Source organism: Antedon bifida, chromosome 6 (assembly GCF_963402885.1).
Source record: "Antedon bifida chromosome 6, ecAntBifi1.1, whole genome shotgun sequence".
Classification (NCBI taxonomy): domain Eukaryota; kingdom Metazoa; phylum Echinodermata; class Crinoidea; order Comatulida; family Antedonidae; genus Antedon; species Antedon bifida.
Genome location: NC_136231.1, coordinates 25,132,168 through 25,156,754, shown reverse-complemented (window position 1 = coordinate 25,156,754; position 24,587 = coordinate 25,132,168). Strand labels below are relative to the sequence as shown.

Here is a 24,587-nt window from a genome sequence, read left to right as displayed (position 1 = left end):
ACTATGAACTGGACTTGTCTCAAATTTCATATGGAATCATTGGAGTCCAGTTTTATGGATTAATTAAAACTAATGAAATAATTAATTTCGGAAATTCACAAGTTGAGAAAAGTGAAATCAATACTGAAACTAGGAACTATTGTTAGTTATGAATTCCAAGGAAATTTATTTTACTTTTATTTATTTAATTTATTTACAAAGAAGACAAAACAATAAATGGCAAGGAAAGACCAAACAGGTGCTAAACACCTATGCTAGTTGGTCAAACCAGAACAGAGCACAGAAATAAACCAACAAATTTAAGCATCTACAAGAAAGCGACCAACTACACACATTTTCAACATCAAAATTATTAAAATATTAATAAGACACAAATAATTAGAATTTGTAGGAATAATAAGGTAGTTTTCTAGAAAATTGAGACGTTTGTTTTTATAATAATTATAATCTACAAACATATGATGAAATTAATATAATTACAGTAAAACTACAATAAATTCAGTAGATTTAGGATGACCCATTACTCCTCCACAGAAGAATTAGTTTCCATTGGGGTTCCATTTTGTCACTGTGATACTGAGTATGGTTAATGCAAATAAATAGGCATTATAAACATATTAATGCTTTATTAATTTAGTGTTAAAGGCTTCTTGGTATAAAAACCGGATTCTTATTTTACTAACGTCATAGATTGATCCCTGAAGCCTGGAAATATTTCACAATTTATTGGTATAATAACGCTATCATTAGCTTATTGCCCGCTGGCCTAAAACAATCATGATGAGCTGTAATTTAGCGGTTAATAACGTCGGCCATTTGATGCACCCTGATGTGTTGTCTAGACCAGCCCAGAAATTGAGCTGTAAGATAATCTCAAAATATATTGAGCGAAGAGTGCTTTGAACATATTAACATTTTTTTCTTGATATTTAATTGTGTATATTTGTAATTGTATGATGTTTCGTTTTTACTGATTTTTTTGTTTAAATTATATTTCTCGTTATTTGATTTTTTTCTGTGCTGATTTACTTGTTTATGTTTACTGAAATGTTCTCAAAATGTGATCGAGCGATTTAACCATTAATGTTAAGGAATAGGACTAGCAAAAGTCAGGTTCGAGAGATTTCTAGGCAAGGTGCTTTAAGCCCTGTCTACACTATCAAACTTCATGTGACAACAAAATGTGATATGCCCATATGGACATGAAGATGTCATATCACTATTATATTTAAGTATATCACTACCATATTTGGGCACATCACACTTTTTTTACTAGTTTGATAGTGTAGACAGGGTTTTACTCTCATTGCTTGAACGTCTTTTTGACGGTACTGTATATAAATCTCTATAAGAACCTTATTATTTGCATCATTCTTGTTGTAATAAACGTGTTCCCAGTTCATACCTGGCATGTGGTCATTACACAAGTTCTATTTTCTATAATGAGTTCCATTTTTGGTAAGACATAAAGAACTCAATGAAACCAGACATAGTCTCACTCACTGTACAGTGTAGACATCGGATAGCTTAGCGGTTATGAACCATGAATACAAAACAACTATAATTTAATTTTTTGGTTAAGGTGCTGCTTTACAGTAGTTTCTTTGTATATTGTAATGTCTTTTGTAATATTCATATTTTTTCTATTTAATTAATTGTCAATAATTATATTTTTTTTAAGATAATTAAGTTTTTATTAAATATAATCAATATTTATTGTTCCTAATTACCAGTATGTTTTTTTTCTTATAGAATACCTGTGCAATGATTAGTTCTTTGTAAATTATACATTTTTCAAGATCATTTTATAAAGTTATGGGGTCGGAGAAGAAGCCGCAACCAATCGTTGGTGATATTGTGATCAACCCCGAGTCGGGAGAAAAATACAAGAAAGGGCGTCTTCTTGGAAAGGTAGGTTTATTTCGATAAATGCAAATTCTGTCATATAGTGTCACATGTGGAGCCTGTATTATGTTAATTAAGGTTAGGTTAGGCTTATGGCTTATGATACAGGAATGTGATACATATGTGACACTGTGTTACAGAAATAGCTATGATACTGGACAAATTATATATACAGTACAGAGAATCTCATGCATCACAAAAAATGTTTCTGCCCCTCCACTGGATATCCACACAACACACCCCCTGATCGTCGTCCATTCAACATTTTGTTCACATCCATGATCCCTTAGAACATTCTATAATCTCTGAAAAATACAAAATTCTTAGTTAAGAAATCCAAAGCATTTTATAATAATAATTATCATTATTTTTTTTCTTTTTCTGTCAAAATACAGAATAAAAATACAGAATACATGATCAAAATAGTTTTGTAGAAATCAATAGTTCTCGGAGCAATACACTAACTATAACATTCAAAATAAATAAACAAGTGCTTAACAGATAGAAAAACCTAGAAATGTAATTATTTAATCAAAAGGAAGGTTAATTAGTGTTTCAAAATCTTATTTGTCTCACCAGTAATTCTATAAATAGTAACACACCTTCCATTTTTACTTTCTTTAATTAACAAACTTAAATATCTTAATCTCAAATAAGAATGATTGGTCCATTAGTTAGCAAGATAGTTCATTAAATTACAATTTTATGGCAGAACCAGGTAAATAATATTTGTGTCTGATGGGTAATTAGCTTACTTACATGCATAAACAATGACATCATCATTGTCAACAGTCATATGATGAAAAAAGAGAGCGGTTGAGTCTTTACAAATTTTGCTATTGCACTCATCCATACAAAAAAACTCCCTGTTTATGAATTTTCTATTTCGTGCCTAGCTTACTTGGATAGACCAACAATAGCCCTTTTTCCTCGAAGAGCGAGATATAACTCGAAAAGTAGAAGTTTTAATTGAATCCCCCTTTCCACAAATGGTATAGTCCATGAACTATGCCCTCAATTTACTAATTGTACCTCATAATAACAAACTTGTCTTGAATTCGTAGTAGAATTAGTAGAATAGTTATACCGTAGTTGTACATTCATAGATTCTTTAAACAGTCATCATTACATTAGATTCACTTTTTTTAAAAAGTTTTATACATTATTATTTCAACATGATCATCATGGACATTAATGTTTATCCATCCAGGGACTTTAATCTACCAGGTTGATTGAAATGTTGAATGTTCTTAAGTCGTGAGGTCTAGAGAAGGTGATTTCAATGGATAACACTACAGCACACATACTGTAACTGTAGTATTGAATTGGAAACAATTTTAACCAATCATCCTACAGTATAATCAGTGGTCCCTGGTTTAGGAACACTAAGTGGCCCAACGCTGGAGGCCTCTGTCGTTTTTAGCCTTTTTCGACATATTTCAATATCTTTTTTTTCTTCTCGGCCTTGCTCAGGGGCTCTGGTTTAGCCAGTGAGCGCTCATAGCCGTTATGCCACTGATTATGGGACTGCTGACTCTTGTAGTTACAGTAATCGTATTACTTTAGCAGTCCATGACCAATTCATCTTTGTACATTGTATATTATGTTTTGTTGGTCAAATAAATAAATGAAATGAAATGAAATGATTATTACAATAGTTTTGCAGAACAAAACTTTGAAGACTGTATACTGTAGTATTTAAGCCTTATTCAGGGAGATACTTTCCTGTAAAACGAATAAGAAGCAAGATGTGTTTAACACTACTGTTGTAGTACTGCTAATCCTCAATGGAGTTCTTCATCAAACATTTCAACCCATATTTAATTATTAAAATAGATAAAAATAAATCTGAAAATGATTCTAGGCTTGTTTTCTGATCTTGGTTCTTATTCTACCCAAAACAAATCATTGTAATCCACAATTTTAAAAGTGAAAAATCTGACCTACTGTTGGGCTGTGTGTCCGTACTAAAGCATGTTTACTGCCAAGCTTCAATTATTGTTTGCCTACATTGTAGGAAGCTACAGTAATTTGTTTTTAAAAGAAAAAAGAAATAAATATTAATTATTGTAGTGAATAGAATACAAGTGTAATATTACAATTAATTGTTATCCAATCTCTGCGGTGTGTCCATACTGTAATATTTGACCTTTATATAACCTTGTTTTGCACTTATTGTGTTCAGTTTACTCCAGGCCATCCGTTACCATTGTACAGCTTAATCCAGGAAGTCCAAATATGTCTTATTCAAAATTCATTGACCAGAAATCACAGTACTATTTTCTTTACTTCATGTCCAGTAATAATTACTTCTCTATTGGTAATAAAAACCCACAAGAATAAGATAACCTCTCTAATCCACTCTCACCAGTAAAGCCACTGCCCTAGGTGGTATTATGCCACTGCCCTGAGTGGTATTACGCTACTGCCCTGGGTGGTATGGCTTGCTGGGGTTGCCTGGGGTATAAATGAAAAAACATCAAAAAAAAGGGAGATTGTTGTTGAACTTGGTTTTGTTTTGTAGAGGGAATATTATAAAACAATTCTCAAGACCCTTTATTAATCTGTCCTAAGCTTCTCTGCCCTGGGTGGTAATGCTTACTTACTGTATAAAGACGGGCCTATATTTCAAAGAAATTATTTGCAGACTTATTCTTGTTTTGGAATACCATAGGCCTACTGTAGTTCCTGTGTATAATATAATCTTTGTGCATGAAATTTGTCTAATTTGGGAGTTGGGACTATACCCAGGAATATATATTCTGCTGTAGAAATTCAACTTTATAATTCAAGCATTTAAATTAAATGAAAAGAAACAATCTTTACTGTGCCATCTACAGTAATTGGTCTTTAATACCTCATGATAGACATGGGACTTTGCCCGGGGAAATGCTTGTATGAGAAAGTGAACATAAGCCGGAGGTGGGACTATACCCGATGAAGCGCGGTAGTAGTAACTATACCAACAGAAATATAGTTTCTATTTATACAGATTGACATGTACACTTTAGGGTGTTGAGGAAATGTTAAATCAACAAGTCACACATGATCATGCTGATACAACTAAAACAACATTTGTTCAGGAAGGGTTTGTCAGGATGTATAATAACATATTATCTTCTATTCTATTGTCTCATAAGCAAATTTGGTTTTGAAAGTATATTAATATTATATAGATGCTTTTTTTTTATTCTAAAGTAAAATACTTCTATAGTGAGTGCACTTGATAATCTAAAGGCCAACTCAGACAACGTCATACTATAAAACATCTCCCGACGACCAAAAACATACGCCCGACGCTATCTCAAGGCGACTCTTCTCGGGTGGTTCAACTCGAACAGCACCGACGAGTCAGGACGTTTCGTCGGGCCTCGTACGATGCTGTCTGAATTAGCCTTACAGTACTACTATACAGATAACAGATATTGTTAGAAACAAATCCAAATTCAAATTATCTTTATTAATCCTTTCGGAAATTCATTGCTTGTTTTACAAATATATAAAAATGTATAACAGTATAAAAGGTAAACAATTTACAAAACAAGAAGAGAACACCACAAAACATTAGTAAAAATTTAAAAATAAACTTATTGCAAATCGTCATTACATTAAAAAATTTTGTTAAAAAGTTGAATGACTTGTGGAAGGAAGGAGAGAAGGTACCAGTTGGTGCGAGAGGTCAGTGTCCGAAAGCGACCACTGCAGGCTATGTAGTGGGAGTTAAGTTTATTGTAAAGAGGGTCATTGTAACTTCCTTTTTCTTCTGCTTATTTGCATAATTTGCATAATCTTGTACTGGTATTTGCATATTTTATGCTACAGAAAATTTATTTTTGTCAATATGATTACTGTTTCCGTTTCTTGCCAGTATCTCTTTGTGATAAATCATTGCATTATGGTCTTCCACTTATTAATTGTCTAAACTATACAATTTTTACAAATATTATTCTAATTATTATTATAGAAGCATAGGCATATTAAAAAAAAATAAAAGATTTAAAAATGCATTTAAAAAATTTAATATCATACCCTCTCCAAAATAGAAGTATAAATTTAGGTTAGAAAAATAAGATTAAATCACATTCCTAAAATAAAGAGTTTCCCAAAAATTGTTAGATCTACAGCGTACAAAAATTTCATGTGATAATTATAAACAGTAAATGTTCCTTAATATTATTTCAATGTTCAAGAAATATGCTTCAAAAAGGTACAAATCCAGTTGATATGATTAATGATGCAGTCATCCACTCTGATTTACTTAATTATCCCTAATAGAAATGTGATTTGTAGCGCACCGACTGAGCGCCATACATACACCATAAGATGATTATGAAATTTCTCATTTCTCTGTTGCCATTCTGTCTCCCATCTACAGTGAAATCTACTGTAGGACAGGGATTTTTTACATGCGATGAAATATGTCAAGGATATATTGATTTTAACATATTAAGAAATACTTTTATTAGTATTAGTGGCACAGTAGCTTGGTACTTATTATTAGTGTCATCGTCTTAGGTTCAAACTACTGGGGATACCTCTCATCAAACTTAGTTTAGAAAGCATAGACCATGTAAACATTATTCTTATTCAGTTACTGCAGTAACCACGTTTGTTTAATAAAATAGCATATGAGTTTGTTTCAAAGTTTCAAGATTTAAGATTCAATTTATTTTCACATAATAACATTCATGATATTTGTTTTCCTGAGCTTAGAAACATACATACAATACAATTTAAAACACAATATAAAAACATTTATAAAAGTTTATGAGGTAGTCACTTCAATAAATGTATATGGTCACCAAAAAAAAAATTGCTAAACACTGTTTCCCCTGTAATTAAAAGGGGAAAGGGTAAAATAGTTACTGCAGTAACATGTACTGTAGTATGTATTAGTAATTTAATACTGTTGAACTTGTTAACGCATGTGCTAATAAAACAAAATCCTTGCTATACCCATACCCAATTAGTTAATATTTTCAATGATATTAGTAATCCCAGGGTTTTTAAATCACTGTTCTTGTGAACAATGACAATGCACCAGATACAGTAAGTAAGAAACTTAATACTTTGGTTCCTGGTAGTGCAAAAGCTTAAAACCTACCATTTTTATTCAGTATTGTTTAAAATCAACTGTCATACTTTGTTACATAACAATAGGTGTAATGAAGCACTGGTTGGAGTCAGTGCATGGGAGTGTTGAACTTTCCTACAAGTTTAAAAACTTAAAAATTAATTGTGTACTAAGCTGTTTGCTAATTAAGTTTACACAATGGGATTAAGTTGAGGATTTACAATAATTAATTCCCGGTGTTGGCGTAAGGTTGTTGACATTGGAACGTTTTATGAAAAAAAGTTGTTTGCGTTAATGTGATGAGATAATATTGATGTTTATGAAGATGATGATATTCATGGTTTCATTTTCATTTTATTTGTTTTGTCTCAAAACGATACATAAAAATAATACAATTAATACAATAATGGACAACAAGGACAAAAAACAAGAAAAATACAACAAACACAACCAGGCAGACTGACAGGATTCATAAAATTATCTAGTACTCTAGGTGTCCTATTCCACCAAACAAACATTTATAATATAACAATTTGTATAATGGGCTTTTGTATTCTTATTGTATTGTTTTATTATGTATATTAGTTAAAGAGATTTGTATCTGTATATATACATTTGATTACGAAATTAGGACTAAATGAATGAAATATAAACATTAAAAACAATTGGTCAAAATATTGGTATAAAATATAATAAAATCTGATTACAATATCAGAAAAAAAAAAAACAATAAATAGCAAAATATAAAAAAATCTTATAACATATTTGATAAGATTGTTTTATGTAAAATGTTACTTTAAAATGAATTAATCTCTGAAGAAAATTGTAAGTTTAATCTATTTCAATCTCATTTTTAGGTTTTTTATTACTTTTTAATTGTAAATTGTACTATTATTAGTAACGTTATTATTATTATTAATTGCATTGAGAATTAGCATCAATAGCTATGAAATAATACAGTATATAATATAATATTTAACTCATAAAAAAATTTAAGTTGTCGTTTCATTGCATTTCTGTGACATCTATTTATTATTATTATCAAACTTAATAATTGAAATGAAATTGCAGGAAAATTAGATGAACAATTTTTAAGCAAAGTGTTTTTAAATGGAATCTTATAATATATATAGTTATAAAAATTTGCTATTTAATTTGCTTCAAATTATCATATCAATGAATGTCATTGCAGTCTTAAAGCATTATAACAAATTCTAAGAGAGATCCCCTACGACCTGTATTTACATATGATTTTGATAGCGCGTGCGATGCATTAGAATCGTTCGATTACCGGCTCACGGTCATAGGCTCACCGGTGATTATCATACGGCATGAGTCATGTAGTATTTTACCAGGTGTATACTTTAACCTACTATACTGCTGCTGCAGCATTTCTCTCAAAGTCACTGCACATAATTAGCTTAAATGTGAAGTCACTTTCATCCAATTCTCCATTAGTCTGTTTGCATAAGGTATTAATTTTTTTTAAAGATTATTGATATGATGGAAATGTATGCACATATGATGTTATTGCTGGTGAATGATAGCAAATAAATTTATCATAATATTATGCAACACAAGTATGTATATTGCTGTGTTAGGAAGATATTTACATGTCTACACTTGTAATGAATTTCTTGCGGTACAAAACCTTTGGGACATGGTAAGCGCTGCACTGTGGCTGCTGTAGAGTCCGTTGAGGGCCTACTCCGGATTTCCTCAACTGAGGTGAAAAGCGACGGGGGCTGAAATGGACCGAGGTGCAGAGTGAGTGGGATAACCCTTTACTACTTCTGAAAGATGCAATGGCATAAATATATACTGGACCTCCAGCTTTATTTGAGAAGACTTGTTCCATTGCAGACATGCCCCTGTCTTAACCTTGCAGCCACTCCACTTGAATCCTTGTACTGTGTAAGCAATATCTTTTCTTAATCGTAATTGATGAGACTTGCACATGACTAACATTATTGTTTTTTTCTACAAACACTAAAGTATTCTGACAAAAAAATACCACCAATCATTCTTTATAATTAGTATCAGAACAAGCATTTATTTAGACATCTCCTTGAATTATTAAGCAGAATGTAAATCACAAAAGCTTTACAAATCTCCCAGTCTTCCCTATTTCACATTAACCTTTATTTTTATAGACAAACTTAAGCCCCATGTGGTTTGTTATTGCAAAAGATATTGTCTTATATTCAGAGACTATGCTAATTAATATAGGCAACCACTCCAATGGGATGTGCTATATATTACAAGTGCATACCTAAATTTGATTCAAATACAACATCGTTTTCATATTAATAACAAGTAGTAGTAGAATATGCTATTGGCAAGTAGTGCAACCAAACAGATTCCTGGATAGAAACACTTTTTCTCTCTGGGAGAGTATTTTATTTATTATTTTAAAGGTCAACATATAACCATTTGAACCTCTAGGTACATATTTATTAATGTATTTCCAGGTCTAGTATTACAACAATTTTAAATTTAATTCTAAATTTGTAGATTGAAATATAAATTTTGACTGGTTATAGAAAAGAAGGTCAAAGCTGTAAATTATTTTTACTTTATAAAGTTCCCTCCTAGCTAGTTTACCTAGAAAATTTTTTTTTTTTTCAAATTATTAATAGCAATACATATTTTATAGATTTATTTATTTTTATACTTTGCTAATAATAGCTCCAAGGTTAACTCTACTGATAAAATACAAAAATAAAATGAATTTGTGATAAAAAATAATATGAACAGTTCTTTAAAATATACTGTACTACAGTAAGTTGGATAGTTACAAATCATTAAAAAAAGAACTTTGTAATGTCATTATCAATAGTTCTCAAGTCCTAACCATACAATGATAACAGTGTGACCCATATAGTAATGTAATTATCAGTTTAATTATGCCTAACTTATTTGATCAAAACATGAATGATAATCAAATGTTTACACAAGAGTGACCCTCGGTGGCAATGAACGCTCACTGGCTGAACCCAGGGACCCCAGAACTTACTTCCCAGAGGAAGAAAACATGCATTAAACATGTTGAAAAAAGCTAGTAAAAACACCAGAAGCCTCCTGCATTGGAAGGCCACATTAGGCTTCCTAAACCAGGAGCCTTTGGTCTCTGCAATGCCACTGGTGACCCTATGGTAAATAATTTAATTCACTATGTTGTCTCTTCCTGTTGTTCCATGCACATAGTATAATACAATACCATATTACTCTAGTGGTGTCATAGGTGTCCAAATAAAAATGTTTTAAATTACAATGCAAAAGATAGTAGGCCATTAGATTAAATTCAGCAGTTAATTTTAAAGTATTTAGGCCTTGATACAATGTTTGACCTGTTTTTGTGAGTCTTAACTTAACAGAAATGTGGTCGATGTACAGTACACATTAAAAAAAATACATTACAAATAAATAGTTTTGCCATTTCAATTACTATAGTAATGTGTATGCCAGTGGAGTTAGCACAGGGGGAAAGGCCTCTGTTTTAGCCTCCAACGCTGGGTAATTGCATTCGACTGATTCTCAGGCATCATTATACAGTAACTAAGATGGATTTTTATCTTATAGTAGGAGTGATAACACAATGCTGTATTTACTAATATATTTTCCACTATAAATTCTTTAAGATATGTTATTATTGCCTTGAAGAGGTAGATCATTGGAGACTACCAACTCAATCAATATCATTGATATTAGATCGGCATGCATCTACCATTGTATGAGATAAGGCAGTAATGCGTTGTTGACTTTGCTATTCAAATTGTAATTATATTAGGTGTTAAGATATAGATATTACATTTTATAGCTAGAAGAAAAGAAAACAATTATTTATTATTATAGTGCATTCATCATTTGACATTAGTATTCTTTTATGATTCTAAAAACAACTGTCAAATGTATATGACATATCTTTATTTCAATGAAACATCAAAAATAGTATACAATAAAAATGGCAACCATTTAGGAAGGACAGCATACTGTAGATGTTGCGAAAGATAATGAATAATAAGTTAGATAGAGTGAGTAATGCTAAAATATACAAAATAACAAAACAAGAAGAATGGAGTAAAAGAATTAAAGTAAGAAGATTAAAATAGTATGGACACATAATTAGATACCGGATGATGCGCCAATTAAACAAGAAATGAAGGAAACTAAAAAGAAAGTAAAAAGGAAGACCAAAAGAAAACTGGATAAACCAAATATAAAAAGATTTAAAAGGAAAATAATGTAGACTTTAGCACACTAACAAACCATCCTGCCCAAAACAGACAAATATGGAAACAAATCGTGGAAAGCGTAATGTCTGAGTGACGGAAAACGTTTCAAGAGAGAATCATTTAGTTGAACTTGGGCACTCATTTACAATAATCGTTTGAAAATATAAATATAAAAATGTGTGGATATTGATTATTTGACATTAAAATATTGTAGTTCTTAGAAATATTGGAAACATATTGCATTATTAATGTCATTCATTAAAAATATAAATCATTAAACAGTATACTATGTATAGATTGTTTTCATACTTAATGATATATCCATATTCATCTATCCAGATTGTATAAATTATTTACTTACAACTATGTAACTATCTCGTACAAAATTAATACTCAATATAGCCAGTAACCAGGAAATATATCAATATAGATTTTTATATTGCTGTTTATGAAATGTTTGCGAATTAATTATAATAAAAAAATTTTAAAAACAAGGAAAGAAGTATAGGATAAACAAAGTAATTTATATTTCATTTAGATTTTATGGATATAGTGAATTTTATATTGAAATATTTAAGTAAAATATAATTAAACCACTTAAAAGTATTAAAAATGTGTATAAATATTAAAATATAAAATAAGTGTTTTTTCAATTAATTATTATTATCTATCTATCATCTAAACAGGGTGGTTTTGCAAGATGTTACGAGCTGTGCGAGATGAGTACCGGCAAATTATACGCAGGCAAAATAGTTGCCAAAGCCAGGATTGCGAAACCAAGTCAATGGGAAAAGGTGAGAAAAATCAATTGTACATCTCCCAAATTGCTTATCTTCATTGCATTATATAGTACAAGTTCACATTTCTGATTTAATATACTTAAATTGGATTGATGTTACTGTACTTTGTCTTCTATATTTCTGGCCAGTAACCTTTACGATCTCAATTTTCTGTTTATTACATATTCATTGATATTATACTCTTAACAAAAGAATTTCAAAAATAATTTAGATAGTAGGCATGATCGATACAAACTAAATTGCTTTTCAACAAGCTAATATTTCATTGTTTTTGAATGTTGCTATCCTAATTAGACAATTTTAGTGAGCACTGCTTTCTAATTAAAATAACTACATTTAAGACCACACACATTAATTAGACAAGTTATTCTCCAATTTACACTAATTTGTATTTGAAGTTTCAATATTGGGTCTTTTAAACAAGGCTTTGTTTGCTATTTAAAATTTGAATTCAAACTTTTAAGGTCAATAACTTAATAAGGACCACATTGAATTGAATCAAAAAGAAATTAATTTAATTATCTGTTTAAAAATTAAAATTTGAAATTTTTTTAATTTTTATTTTTGACAGCAAAATTCGTTTATAAATTAAATATTTTTTTTATTTGAATACTAATATAGCACAGAACACTACAAGAAATGGAGCTACAGTATGTGTCTATTAAATAAACAGAAAATGTGTACAAACAAAACAATTAGCAATCAAATTATCATGATATTAAGATTTAATTATTCTCCTCAAAACATTAGTAATTCACTCATTTAGATACAAATGTGTAAAGCTTTGTCTACACTATCAAACTTTATGTGACAAACAAATGTGATGTGCCCATATATGGACATGATGCTGTCATATCACTACCATATGTGGGCATATCACACTTTTTTTGTCAAACTAGTTTGATAGTGTAGACAGAGCTTAACAGATAATCCATGTCATGTCCAATACTATTGTTATTACACATTTATGCACCAATAATTACATCTCGGAGATGAGATACAAAAAAGCTGGTACATATAAAAGTGTTTGACCTTAGAAAATTTACTTGAATTACTAATAAATTACAGGTGAAATATCATAGAAATGATGCTGTAACATGAGAGTAAGTTTGTGATTGGTTTATTCAAGTTGGTCACTCATCTGTAGCCCAATCTAGTGGATCGTTAAAGCACCATTCATTAGTAGGATAAACAAACCTTCAAGTTTACTACAATAACTCAGCATGGGCCTAGTGATTTATTTGTAATGGATAGCACTATTCTTACGCTTTACCGAATTTTAAGTTCATTGTACCCCAATATAAGATTTCTTATTACTTTTTTATTTGCTTATAAAAGCAATAAATATGCTTCCAGAGGCGGATGTTTTTTTTATATGATCACAAAATGATAGTAAAACTGACATCATGAAAGTGATGTAGGCTGTAACAGTCCACTTGCAAACACTTGATATACTGTAGGAGAATAGTGTCTGAAAAAAGCTAATTATCAAACAAAAAATAATTTATAATTTTCCCTTTTGTATTAAGAATTGTTAACTGAACTTCAAGTATTAGAACAATTCAAAACATTGAATGAATAATAAAGTTGTATTACTACAGTATCTGTCTACATAATTTACATATACAGTACCTGTCATAATTTACATATACAGTACCTGTAGATGTAGAGGAATGTAGAGGAATAGGAAAAGAACTGTCATCTTGTGGTGTATGCCTAACCATTCTCCACTATCAACTAAAACAATGAAAACAGAACTGTTCAAAAGTTATTTACTATAAATTGACGGGTACAGAACAAATTCTAAACCGCCCGGTGATATACTGAATATTAATTATTTTGAAACAATAACAATGAGAAAATCTATGAGGATGAGAGAAAAGTGCTACAACCGAGATTCGAACACTGAACCTTCTGCTTGATTGTGAGGATCACAAATAGAGAATTAAGAATTTGAGTTTCCACAATATTTACTACATACTGTACATAGTACATCACAGTACAGTACAGATGCGTGTTTCAAATAGTGTTGGATGTTTCAACCAGTACAGTATTAATTTGTGTTGTCTCTGACAAACACTAACTACACTGTTTATGTTAACATTTGAATGTGCTTCTTTTGGCATTATTCCCAAGCTAGTCAAAATGATTACCAGCATACTGTCAACAAACTTGCCTGGGAGAGGTACATGTGAGTGTGTTTGATTGAGGTTTTCTGTTTTCTGTCAATTTTTTATAGAATACTGTAAAGATACAGTAATACTGTATAAATAAAATTAATTAGACTAAGTGATAAACATTTTTAGTAACGTCCATTGAGGGCCTAATTTCCTTAATATTGAGGATGAATAATGTAAAACAAACAAAACTAACGGTCTATACAGTTTTTTCCATTTCAAAATATTGTTATGTATGCATGATCCTATCAATTTTGTTAAGCTCTGTCTACACTATCAAACTAGTTTGGCAACAAAAATGTGATGTCATATCACTACCATTTATGTAGTTAAGAACTGAACCACTTTGGAAATCAGTACATTGTATTGAAAGTGTATTTCAGAATAAAGAAAGATTAAATAAATAAATAAAATATTTGGGTATATCACTACCATATTTGGGCACAACCAATTTGATAGTGTAGACATAGCTTAACAAAATTGATAGGATCATGCATACATAAACAATATTTTGAAATGGAAAAACTGTCAATATTGATCACATTAGTTTATTTGGCAGAGGGCAAAGAAGATCCACCAAATCCTGTTTATATCCCTATTCAATGACTTAGTTTTGACACATTTTGCTATCGTGAGAAAAATGAAGCCACCTTTGATAGTGCGACACTTCCACCTACACTTTGGTTGCAATTAAAGGTTGTAAACAACAAAGTGATTCAATGGAGATCTACTTCTTTTGTTGTTAGCTAAACTTTGTATGCACTTCTAAATAGATTGTCAACTGGTGTTTAAGCAACCACTAAGCTACTATAAGCTATTATGCTGATCTTACACAATGTGATTCCCTAGGCTATTGAATAGTTGGTCTATTAGTATCATACTAAGCTAGTTTACATCGCGCCCCGAATTGGTCCGGCGCCCTGAGAAAAATATGGTGAGCTTTGAGCGTGCTTTTACATCGAGCACAAATTTGGTTCTCCATTGTCAAACGAGGTCATTCATGCTCACTGCTGATTGGATAAAAGAAATTGTATGATTTCAGAAAAAAATGGCTTCTTGATCAATCGCTACGAATTTGGAGTTCGAATCGGGTACAGATTCAAATCGTACGAATTTGATGTCAACAATCATATGCTTGAGTACCCATTTTCCATGATAGTTTTCTCAGGGCACTGGATCAAATCCAGGCGCGATGTGAAAGCACCTTTACTGTATAGTACTATTTGAGTTCATACCACCATGCTAATTTATATACTATTTAATCTATATAATTCTGTAGTTCTTATGTACCTAGAAAATATAACTACTTAGCATAGTTACATACAAGCAACAGGTCATCCAAATTTTCATTAGTCTTGCGATTGGTCACAGATTTTGTTGCTCATTGTCATTTGAACCAAACTTATAAATCGACGGCAATACACAGTCACACAACCCTGTATGAACAAGGATTTATTTTTGCAGAGTACATATTTGTGTCAAAATTAAATCTAGTACCATAATTCATTAATAATTCCACAAAGATACTACATTCTGCCGCCCAAGATTCATTTAATACTTTGAGATAAAAAACAACCACAAGGTATTAACAACATATTTCACTGTGATATTATTGTCACGCAAACTGTCTTTTGTTTACATTAATTCGTAATTCACCTACATAATATTTATGACAAATTTGGATTGCAATTCAATACTTTATTATTGTAAATATTTAAGATATTTTTAATATTTGTTTGTATTGGATAATTGATTTTATAAATATTGTACATATTTGGCAACTTATAATTTACATTTTTTTAGTGTGTTTGTTTATAGACTTGCTACTTTGAATTTCAATATAATAAACATTGTAGTTATTAACAATAATAAAGTCAATCATCACAAGAACTTAAGGGTTTATTCATTTTTTCTAGTTATTTTAATTTATCACATATTTTTGGACTCAACCAGCACGTTTAAAAAAAAAAGAATGGGTAAATAACAATTTCTTGACAAAAATGTATTTTCTTTTCTATTAACTGTATAAGTGGGTCATCGGAAAAACCACAAAAAAAGAACTAATCATAAAACCGGTCTTTGTTTGTAAACAAACTACCGAAATAATTTCAAGGAATACTGTTCTTTGGAGTTTTTCAATAGAAACTAGTTGTACTGTGAGTAATTGTGATGTTTCATTTATTTTTTCAGTCGGAGAGCCGCGTTGGGAAATATGACCGTTATCGCTGAATTTTCGACTTCGCATGACGTCATAAATTTTAGAAGCCCTCTCTCGGCACAGAAGCATCAACGTTTCGCGCGAAAACATTAGCATAAAGTATACGTCATTTAATAGCTGTTTAATAAACATTAGTAGGCGAAAAATTAACCATATATGGTAAGATCAGTTCCTTATATGTTTAAGATGTCGCAGGTCACCTAATTTTCTGAATAATTTGTTGGATTTGTTGTCAGCGACAATTTCTTTCCAAAGTTCGTGTGCGTCCGTCAAAACTGAAGTTTTCTAACAGGTGTTTGTTTACAAATTTTCCATTAGTGGGATTTGCATCCCATACAGTGAATTACCAAAAAACCGACGTATATGGATAGAGTAAGTATCAATAGTCTGTTTTACGTTAAAATTGGCTTGAAACCCTATTTAAGCTTCCTATAGCGAACATTTTAAAAAAGGTCCTCATGTCATATATTGTTACGTCTCGCGGCACTAGTTCCGTCGTGTGTGGTGCATGGTGTGTTGATTGTGGTTGTTGTAGGTGAGTATATGCACGACCTGGTGGATCGTTGTCGTATTATACCGGCCTAGGCCTAGTAACATGTTCTGTTAATAATTTAAATACTTTAGTTACAATTTAGTATTATTAAAGTATCGTTACAATCCTACTCTATATTGAAGATGCATTGGGAAGTTTTAAAAAGATAATTAAGCAAATCGCAGCCTGATACAGGTATAGGCCTACCTATTCTATAGTTAAATATTTATTTATAGTAAAATTTAATTGACAACTGAGGGGTACAATTTATTTATAATATTAATAATTATTACAATAAACAGACATAAGGAAATTTTGTATTTGCTGCTTTTTCATGGTAGGCCTATATCTGAAAATGTTTTCAGGTTGTTGAATAATTATACTGTATAACGATGCAATGTTTTGTTCATATCATAGTGACAATTATTTAAATAGTTTCATTCATTACATTTCAGCTATTCATTTTCATTTTAGGTTTTTTGTTGGTATCAAGACTCGACGATTTTCTGTCTCGTTCTTCAATATGAGGTTGGACGGTGGAAGCTGTAATGGTTTTCTCGATTTCAATATCATTGCTGCAGCTGATAGTTTTTCATTTTATTCGCTAATAATAATATAACATATACATTCATACGCATTCAAGTTTTAGAAGCGTTTCAGATCAGTCAATAATAAGATATAAATTAAGTTGCAATTGATTGATTGATTTACTTTATTAACCAGAGTCACACAGATACATACAATATAAACATATAAAACAATCATAAAATCAGTACAACCGTAAGACGCACGTAAGTTAATATGATATAGGCCTAGCTAGTTTGTTATGTTTGATGAACAAGGTGCTATTTAAATAAAAGCAAGTTTTTATATACAGTAGTAGTATTTACTATTTATATCAGTATTGTTTGAAAGATACAGTATTTGTATTAAAAACTGCTTTTTCACATTCTGTATACGTAAAAAAAAAATTGGTTGCTTGTGTGAAATGCAAGTTGTATCTAATAAAGTAATATTTATATACAAGTGTGACATTTACTGCCAGATACTGAAATACTGAGTACCAACCAATCACTGTAACAATACTCAAGTAAATGATGGACTTATATTTTTATATCTTGCTTTCAGCTGGGCCCATAATTATCTTTTTTAAAAACATGACCATATAAAAATACACGTTTGAGTCTCTGAAACAAACATGCCCGATTTTATAAAACATTCCCCATATATAAATTGAAAATGGGTTATTTTTTTTTGTTTTTCCATTTATTGTTTTTTTAACAGTTTTTTATTTGTTCTGGGCCTAGTTTCTCCTTCAGGCTTCTTCAGGCTTCTTCTTGCTTGGTATATGAGCAGAGCTGGGATAGACCTACCACCAGCCTAGACTATAGAATACCCAGCTAATATTATTAACACTCTCTAGGGTAGGCCTACCTATCTAATATTAGTATTATATCAGAATTACTCAGCCTAGCTAGGCCTAGAAAATACTATTTTTAGGCCTAGCTAGGCTAGAAATCAAGTAAGTAATTATAGTAGGTAGCCTTTCCTAGCTCAGAAACCAAATAGAACAATAATCGGGGAGCAAATTGAAATCTTAGGCCTATGACGTAATACACCTGCATGAAAACCGTATTGAACACAGACACGATTCGATCCGGGACGATTCGTACCAGCTTCGTAAAACGTAAACAAAGTTTCAAAATGGCGATTTTTCGATCGAAACAGAACAGAAATGTAGTAGGTTTGGTTTGATTAGTGGGAGTTGCATCCCAAGAAAGCTTAAAATTAGATTTTTATTTTAATAGATAGCTTAATAGTTTATCTTGAAAGGATTTTAAATTCGCTTTGAAACCTTATCTAGAAAATATGAAATTTAATGATTTTTTACGATCATTTAAAAAAAAATTAAAGTAAAAAAGTTTATACATAAAATAATGATATTTCTTGAAACAAAAAATCTGTGGAATTTAGATCACAGTTTTTATCATTATTTACGCTTGTAGTTCAACTATTGAAATACGTTTATTGATTTCATTTAATATCAAAATTATACCATTTTCTAAGTGTACTAAAATAGCAAAAATTCCAACATTTTCCACGAAGCGCGCCCTCACAATGAATGAAATCAGTGATGCGTTACCAACGCGGCTTTCCGACTGTTTTAGGACAGTTACTGTATGTTCAACTTCTCATAAAAAAAACCTATATATTTATATTGTGTTTTTATTATTTAGGCTACATGGTAATTATAGATTTTAAAATATGCTAAAATTTTATGTAAAATAATAATAAATTATACAGCTTTACAGAAATTTATTCTTACATTTTGAACATATCAAACGCCTAATATTTTATGTATCCTAATCTATGTATTATTTAGGTTATGGTAATTTTAGATTTTGATTTTAGAATATGTTAAAATTAATTATACTGTACATGCATATTTCACAGACATTTATTCAAATAAAATTATTCACTTCTGTAAAAAAAAACCCCCCCAAAAATGGTTATTTCACCGTATAAAAAGACAAAAGAAATGTTTAATTTCAACCAAAAACCATTGTCTGACAGACAAATTTTTCTTTAAATGTTTTTCAGGTAAATAATTTTTTTTTTCGATCCAGTTTTTGGTCAAAGTGAATAACTATAAATATGTGACATTAAAATGGCATATTCATTATTATTATATGGGGATAATATATATTTAAAGATAAGCAAGTTACTATTCTTAAGTTGAATTACATTTTCAGGAAGTAGTCACTATTGTCGTTCTGTCATTAGCATATCAAGTTTATTATGCAATGTGTAAAGTATTACCAGTATTTCTTTGTCACTTTTCCTTCACTAAATGACTTGCACATCTAGGTCTATCGCATTTGTTGTCATACAATATTTAAAGTTCCAATGCCTCAGGCTGTTTGAATGTCAATAACATCTTAAAAACATCTCATTTGAATCATGTTACTTTTAATGTCCGTTTTTTACACATTAATTGAAATAGGATTATTATTATTAGTGTCATTTTATCCATCATACAGTACTATAAATTTAGATTTTTTTATTGCATACAAATTAAGTCATAAAAAAGCCATTTTAAAATGTTTTTCATGGTAGTGAAATGTAGAAAAGATATCCAATAAGCCATTTTAGTGTCACAAAGTAATTTTTCACTTAGACAAAAAATCAGAGAAAAACAACAGTTTTTACCTGATAAAACTGTAATTTAGAGAAAAAAGGTCAACCAGACAGCCCATTTTATGAATAAATATAAATATTTTTTGTCCTTTGAATTTTTTAAAATACAAATAATAATAAACAATAACAAATATAATAGTAAATTTAAAATACAAAATGGACTATTTTTATTATATTTATTTTTCATATTTTGGGAAATAACAATACATATTTTAACATCTTTCTCCCTCAATCATGTGCAGTTTATTAGAATTTTCTTGACATTGAGAAATTCAATGAACACAGGCTGCTGAACATTTTTGTGATGTCCATCACATGTAAGTTGTCCATCCAACACAGTCTTCTCATCACAATCTACACTTCCCAAGGGAATAGAGCTTTTTCCAGTCGGATTATCAACATATTTACACCTTTGTAATTGCTCCGATTAGATGGCGCCGTAAAGATGGCATTCTTATTTACATATTCCAATTCGACAGCCAGTTTGACGGTTAACGAGTCAATTCTAATCTGCTTATACGCGTCTAATACTGTTTATTGTATAAATTCTATTAATAATCCACTTGGTTCTATTGTATTGTTATTATTATTATAAGCATTTATTAAATTTTTAAATCAGATATTGGCATAATGGCATGAGTAGCAATAAAGAGATTGACATTTTGAGTAAAGCTCTGTCTACACTATCAAACTAGTTTGACAAAAAAAAATGTGATGTGCCCAAATATGGTAGTGATATGCCCAAATATAGTAGTGATATGACATCATCATGTCCATATATGGGCACATCACTTTTTTTTGTAACATAATGTTTGATAGTGTAGACAGAGCTTCACACAGCCATGTATTTTGCATATGTTGTGATGTGTTGCTAGCCGAATAAATAAACAAAATTAATTGAATTAGTTGAATTTTTTTTAAAGATTTTGTTATCCCAAGTGAATATTGTATTTGTAAACCGTACAATAGTTTCTGTTACATGTGTTTGTTTGTTTTATTTGGTACTCAAGAAATACAACAAAAATACCAGGTATATATATTTTTATTGGCAATAAGTGTAAATATTGCCAAACACCACACAGAAATAATATATTAATACTTAGATAATACAATTATATTATCAATATATTTGTTTTCAGATGCAACGTGAAATTCATATCCACTCACAACTTGACCATCGGAATGTTGTCGGTTTTCATAAACACTTCGAAGACGATGAAAATGTTTATGTCATTCTGGAACTATGCAATAAAAAGGTACAGTACTTATGATTGCAAATGAATCCGTTTTTATGGTAAAGATGTATTGTCCCCCAAAAACATGAAAAATGAAGAATAATTAAATCAGACTTTGAATATGTTATATTGTAGTTTTAATCTAGTTAATCACTTCAATAGAAAAAAAATCGAAAAAAATTATGTTTTCACTTATAAAATGACAAAATAAATGGTAAAATTCAACCAAAAATCCATTGGCTGGCAGCCAATTTGACCATTTTTTGCTTTTTTGCTTTATTATGTTACATTAAAATGGAATATTCAACAAAAATTTTTGTAAGAATTATTTTTTCAGGGGGACAATACATCTTTAAATCGCACATCCAATTTAATTCCAGAATTGAAACCAACTACTACACTACTGGTATCGCATTGACTTGAAATTTTACTTATATTTCAAGGTTTTATAGAGTACAGTCAGCACAGTTAACTGTGTTCGACCATGTACCTTATAAGAACCAATAAACATCGACTGTGCCCATTGAAAAATAATACATTATGCACGGTTGAAATATTTCATTGCAAACTACTGTATTTCTCTATCTGTTTTGATGTAGTAGTAGTTCAATGTGAAACTAGGTATGGTTTATTATTGGTGATAAATAAAAATTGTTTTTATTAATAATTTGCATTACAATACAAGCTTATACATTATGGAAAATATGTTGATAATTGCATAGTATAAAACTGACTCAAAATAACGAAAAGCAAGCCGTTTCAATCTTTATTTGATCATCATCAGAAATAAACAATTCCCAAGTCAGACAATTATCATTCCTGATGATGATCAAATAAAGACGTTGAATCATGGCTTTCCTCTCGTTATTTGGAGTTAGTTTTATACTATGTTATTTAAACATAATCAGTGCATCTATTGGTATTTGTTTTATGAAATCAGTTATATAATTTCTTTTATACATTGTTTCTTTTTCACAATTATTTTTTCTTACAGTCTCTACTGCACATGTTAAAGCTGCGTAAAACATTAACCGAGTCAGAGGTGCGATATTTTATGAAGCAAGTTATTGAAGGCCTACGCTATATGCACAGTTGTAGTGTTATTCACCGTGATCTTAAGTTAGGAAACATGTTTTTGACGGATAATATGGAAGTAAAAATAGGAGATTTTGGCCTGGCTGCAAAATTAGAATTTAACGGTGATAGAAAACGGTATGTAAATTTACTTTTAAGGATGCTTCTATCTATTTACAGACAGGCATAGACGGCTAACAAAACTATTACTTTAACCTGCTATACTGTTATTCTCAAGACCAAGGCCGAGAAGAGAGCTACAACTAGAATATATAAAATTGTATAAAACACCCCTATCAGATAATGGTACATTACAGGGGTCCCAAGTCTACCGCTACTCGCGGTAGTCTACCGCTTTTAGTACCCATCTACCGCGCTACCGCTATCTCGACGTTTTCTACCGCATTTTGATTTTTCCACCGCATTTTCAAATTTCCTCATATTTTTGGCCAAATTGATTATGCACCACCTAAGCCCAGGCTCAGCCCAGGTCAACAATAGTCAATAACCAGACAAAAGTGAGGCAGGATGTTGAAACAATGTCTATTCATTAAGGCTTCGTGGTCTATTATTGTATTTTTATTTGTATGCACTGCCTTAACAATAATACTGTAAACACAGTTTGGCGAATTGAATGTGGTTCACGACAAAATCTCCTGCGAATGGACTTACCCAAGTTGGGACCTCTGACATTACATGAACCCTGTCCTCAACACACAACCGTCATCAAGACCAATTTCTTAATATATACTTCATAATTATACTGTACATATAAAGTAATGATTAAATACATTTATCATTTAGTATCAAATTGTTATATCTGCCTTAATATATAGTATGATACTGCTTCATATTTTAGCTAAATATGTTAATTTTTCACAATATTGTTCATTTTTCATATTTTCTAACACAAGGTATGAGTGTCACACAGCAATAAATAATTAAAATATTATTACGCAATCTCTATGGTGATTGATGTCATAGATATTGTAAATAATTAAATAAATTCATCCATATTTAAACCACATTTAAAATATATTTATTATTCACACCAATCTAATTTTTTGTTTATATAGGACGATGTGTGGAACACCAAACTATATAGCTCCTGAGGTACTGGGAAAGATAGGTCACAGTTTTGAGGCAGATGTCTGGGCATTAGGCTGTGTGTTGTAAGTTTACAAGGAACCTTTATGTCAGTTAAATAGTACAAGTGTTTCTATGTGTAAATGTTCTCTAGGCCTGTAGTTGTACAAGCTATTAATTTTCTTGGAAGACAAATGAAACTGTGATCTATCAATCTGTATGTATTAGTGGTAGAAATTTGAACAAAAATACATCTCTGAACTTGAAAATAATTAATAGATGTAGACATTTGGTGAGCATTAAGCTCTGTCTACACTATCAAACTTTATGTGACAAAAAAATGTGATGTGCCCATATGTGGACATGATGATGTCATATCACTACCATATTTGGGCACATCATACTTTTTTTGTCAAACTAGTTTGATAGTGTAGACAGAGCTTTATAGTCCATACCATTTGGACCTAGTGAGATCGAAAAGAGTTTTTACTTTTAATTTATTTACAATGCATACATTATCTTTTCAGTTACACGATGCTTGTAGGTAGGCCGCCGTTTGAAACTACCAGTCTGAAAGAAACATACACAAGGATCAAACACAATAAGTACACATTCCCTGATACGCTTTCATATGACTCCAAGGATATCATCGCTTTACTGCTGACCTCTGAACCTGAAGACCGACCATCATTAGAAGAAATTCTTCTTCACGACTTCTTTGTGAGTGGATACACACCTGAGGTGCTGTCACCAACAGTTTTTTCGACCGCGCCTCATTTTCCTACCACCAAGGTTCTGATGAGTGATAGTTCCGGTGAAATTGTGCGCAACGAGTTTTGTAGATTGCGACGAGAAAGTACAATGAAACATGACAATATGGAAGCTGCCATGACTGAAATGAGGGCAGCGCGAGAAAAAAATAGCCACCTGGTAAGGATAGTTTGCGTGTTGGGTGCATCTGGTTATGTGATGATAATCATATGATTTACATTTGCTATGAAATGTTAATAGTTCCAGAGACTCCCTTTCACCAAGCTGTTATTGTCATTCCAC

The 24,587-nt window shown here is 30.8% G+C and overlaps 1 protein-coding gene across 2 annotated transcripts in view; it reads left to right on the top strand.

The window, feature by feature from the left end:
• LOC144845947 (serine/threonine-protein kinase PLK2-like) overlaps nucleotides 1-24,587 on the top strand; it is a 33,182-nt gene that overhangs the window by 1,803 nt on the left and 6,792 nt on the right. For both annotated transcript variants that reach the window (XM_078703472.1, XM_078703471.1), the window contains exons 2-7: nucleotides 1,753-1,911; nucleotides 11,901-12,008; nucleotides 21,279-21,395; nucleotides 22,369-22,586; nucleotides 23,525-23,620; nucleotides 24,062-24,464. In XM_078703472.1, coding sequence (XP_078559598.1) covers nucleotides 1,816-1,911; nucleotides 11,901-12,008; nucleotides 21,279-21,395; nucleotides 22,369-22,586; nucleotides 23,525-23,620; nucleotides 24,062-24,464 — 1,038 coding nt within the window. In that variant the 5' untranslated portion in view covers nucleotides 1,753-1,815. The remainder of the gene's footprint in view (nucleotides 1-1,752; nucleotides 1,912-11,900; nucleotides 12,009-21,278; nucleotides 21,396-22,368; nucleotides 22,587-23,524; nucleotides 23,621-24,061; nucleotides 24,465-24,587) is intronic.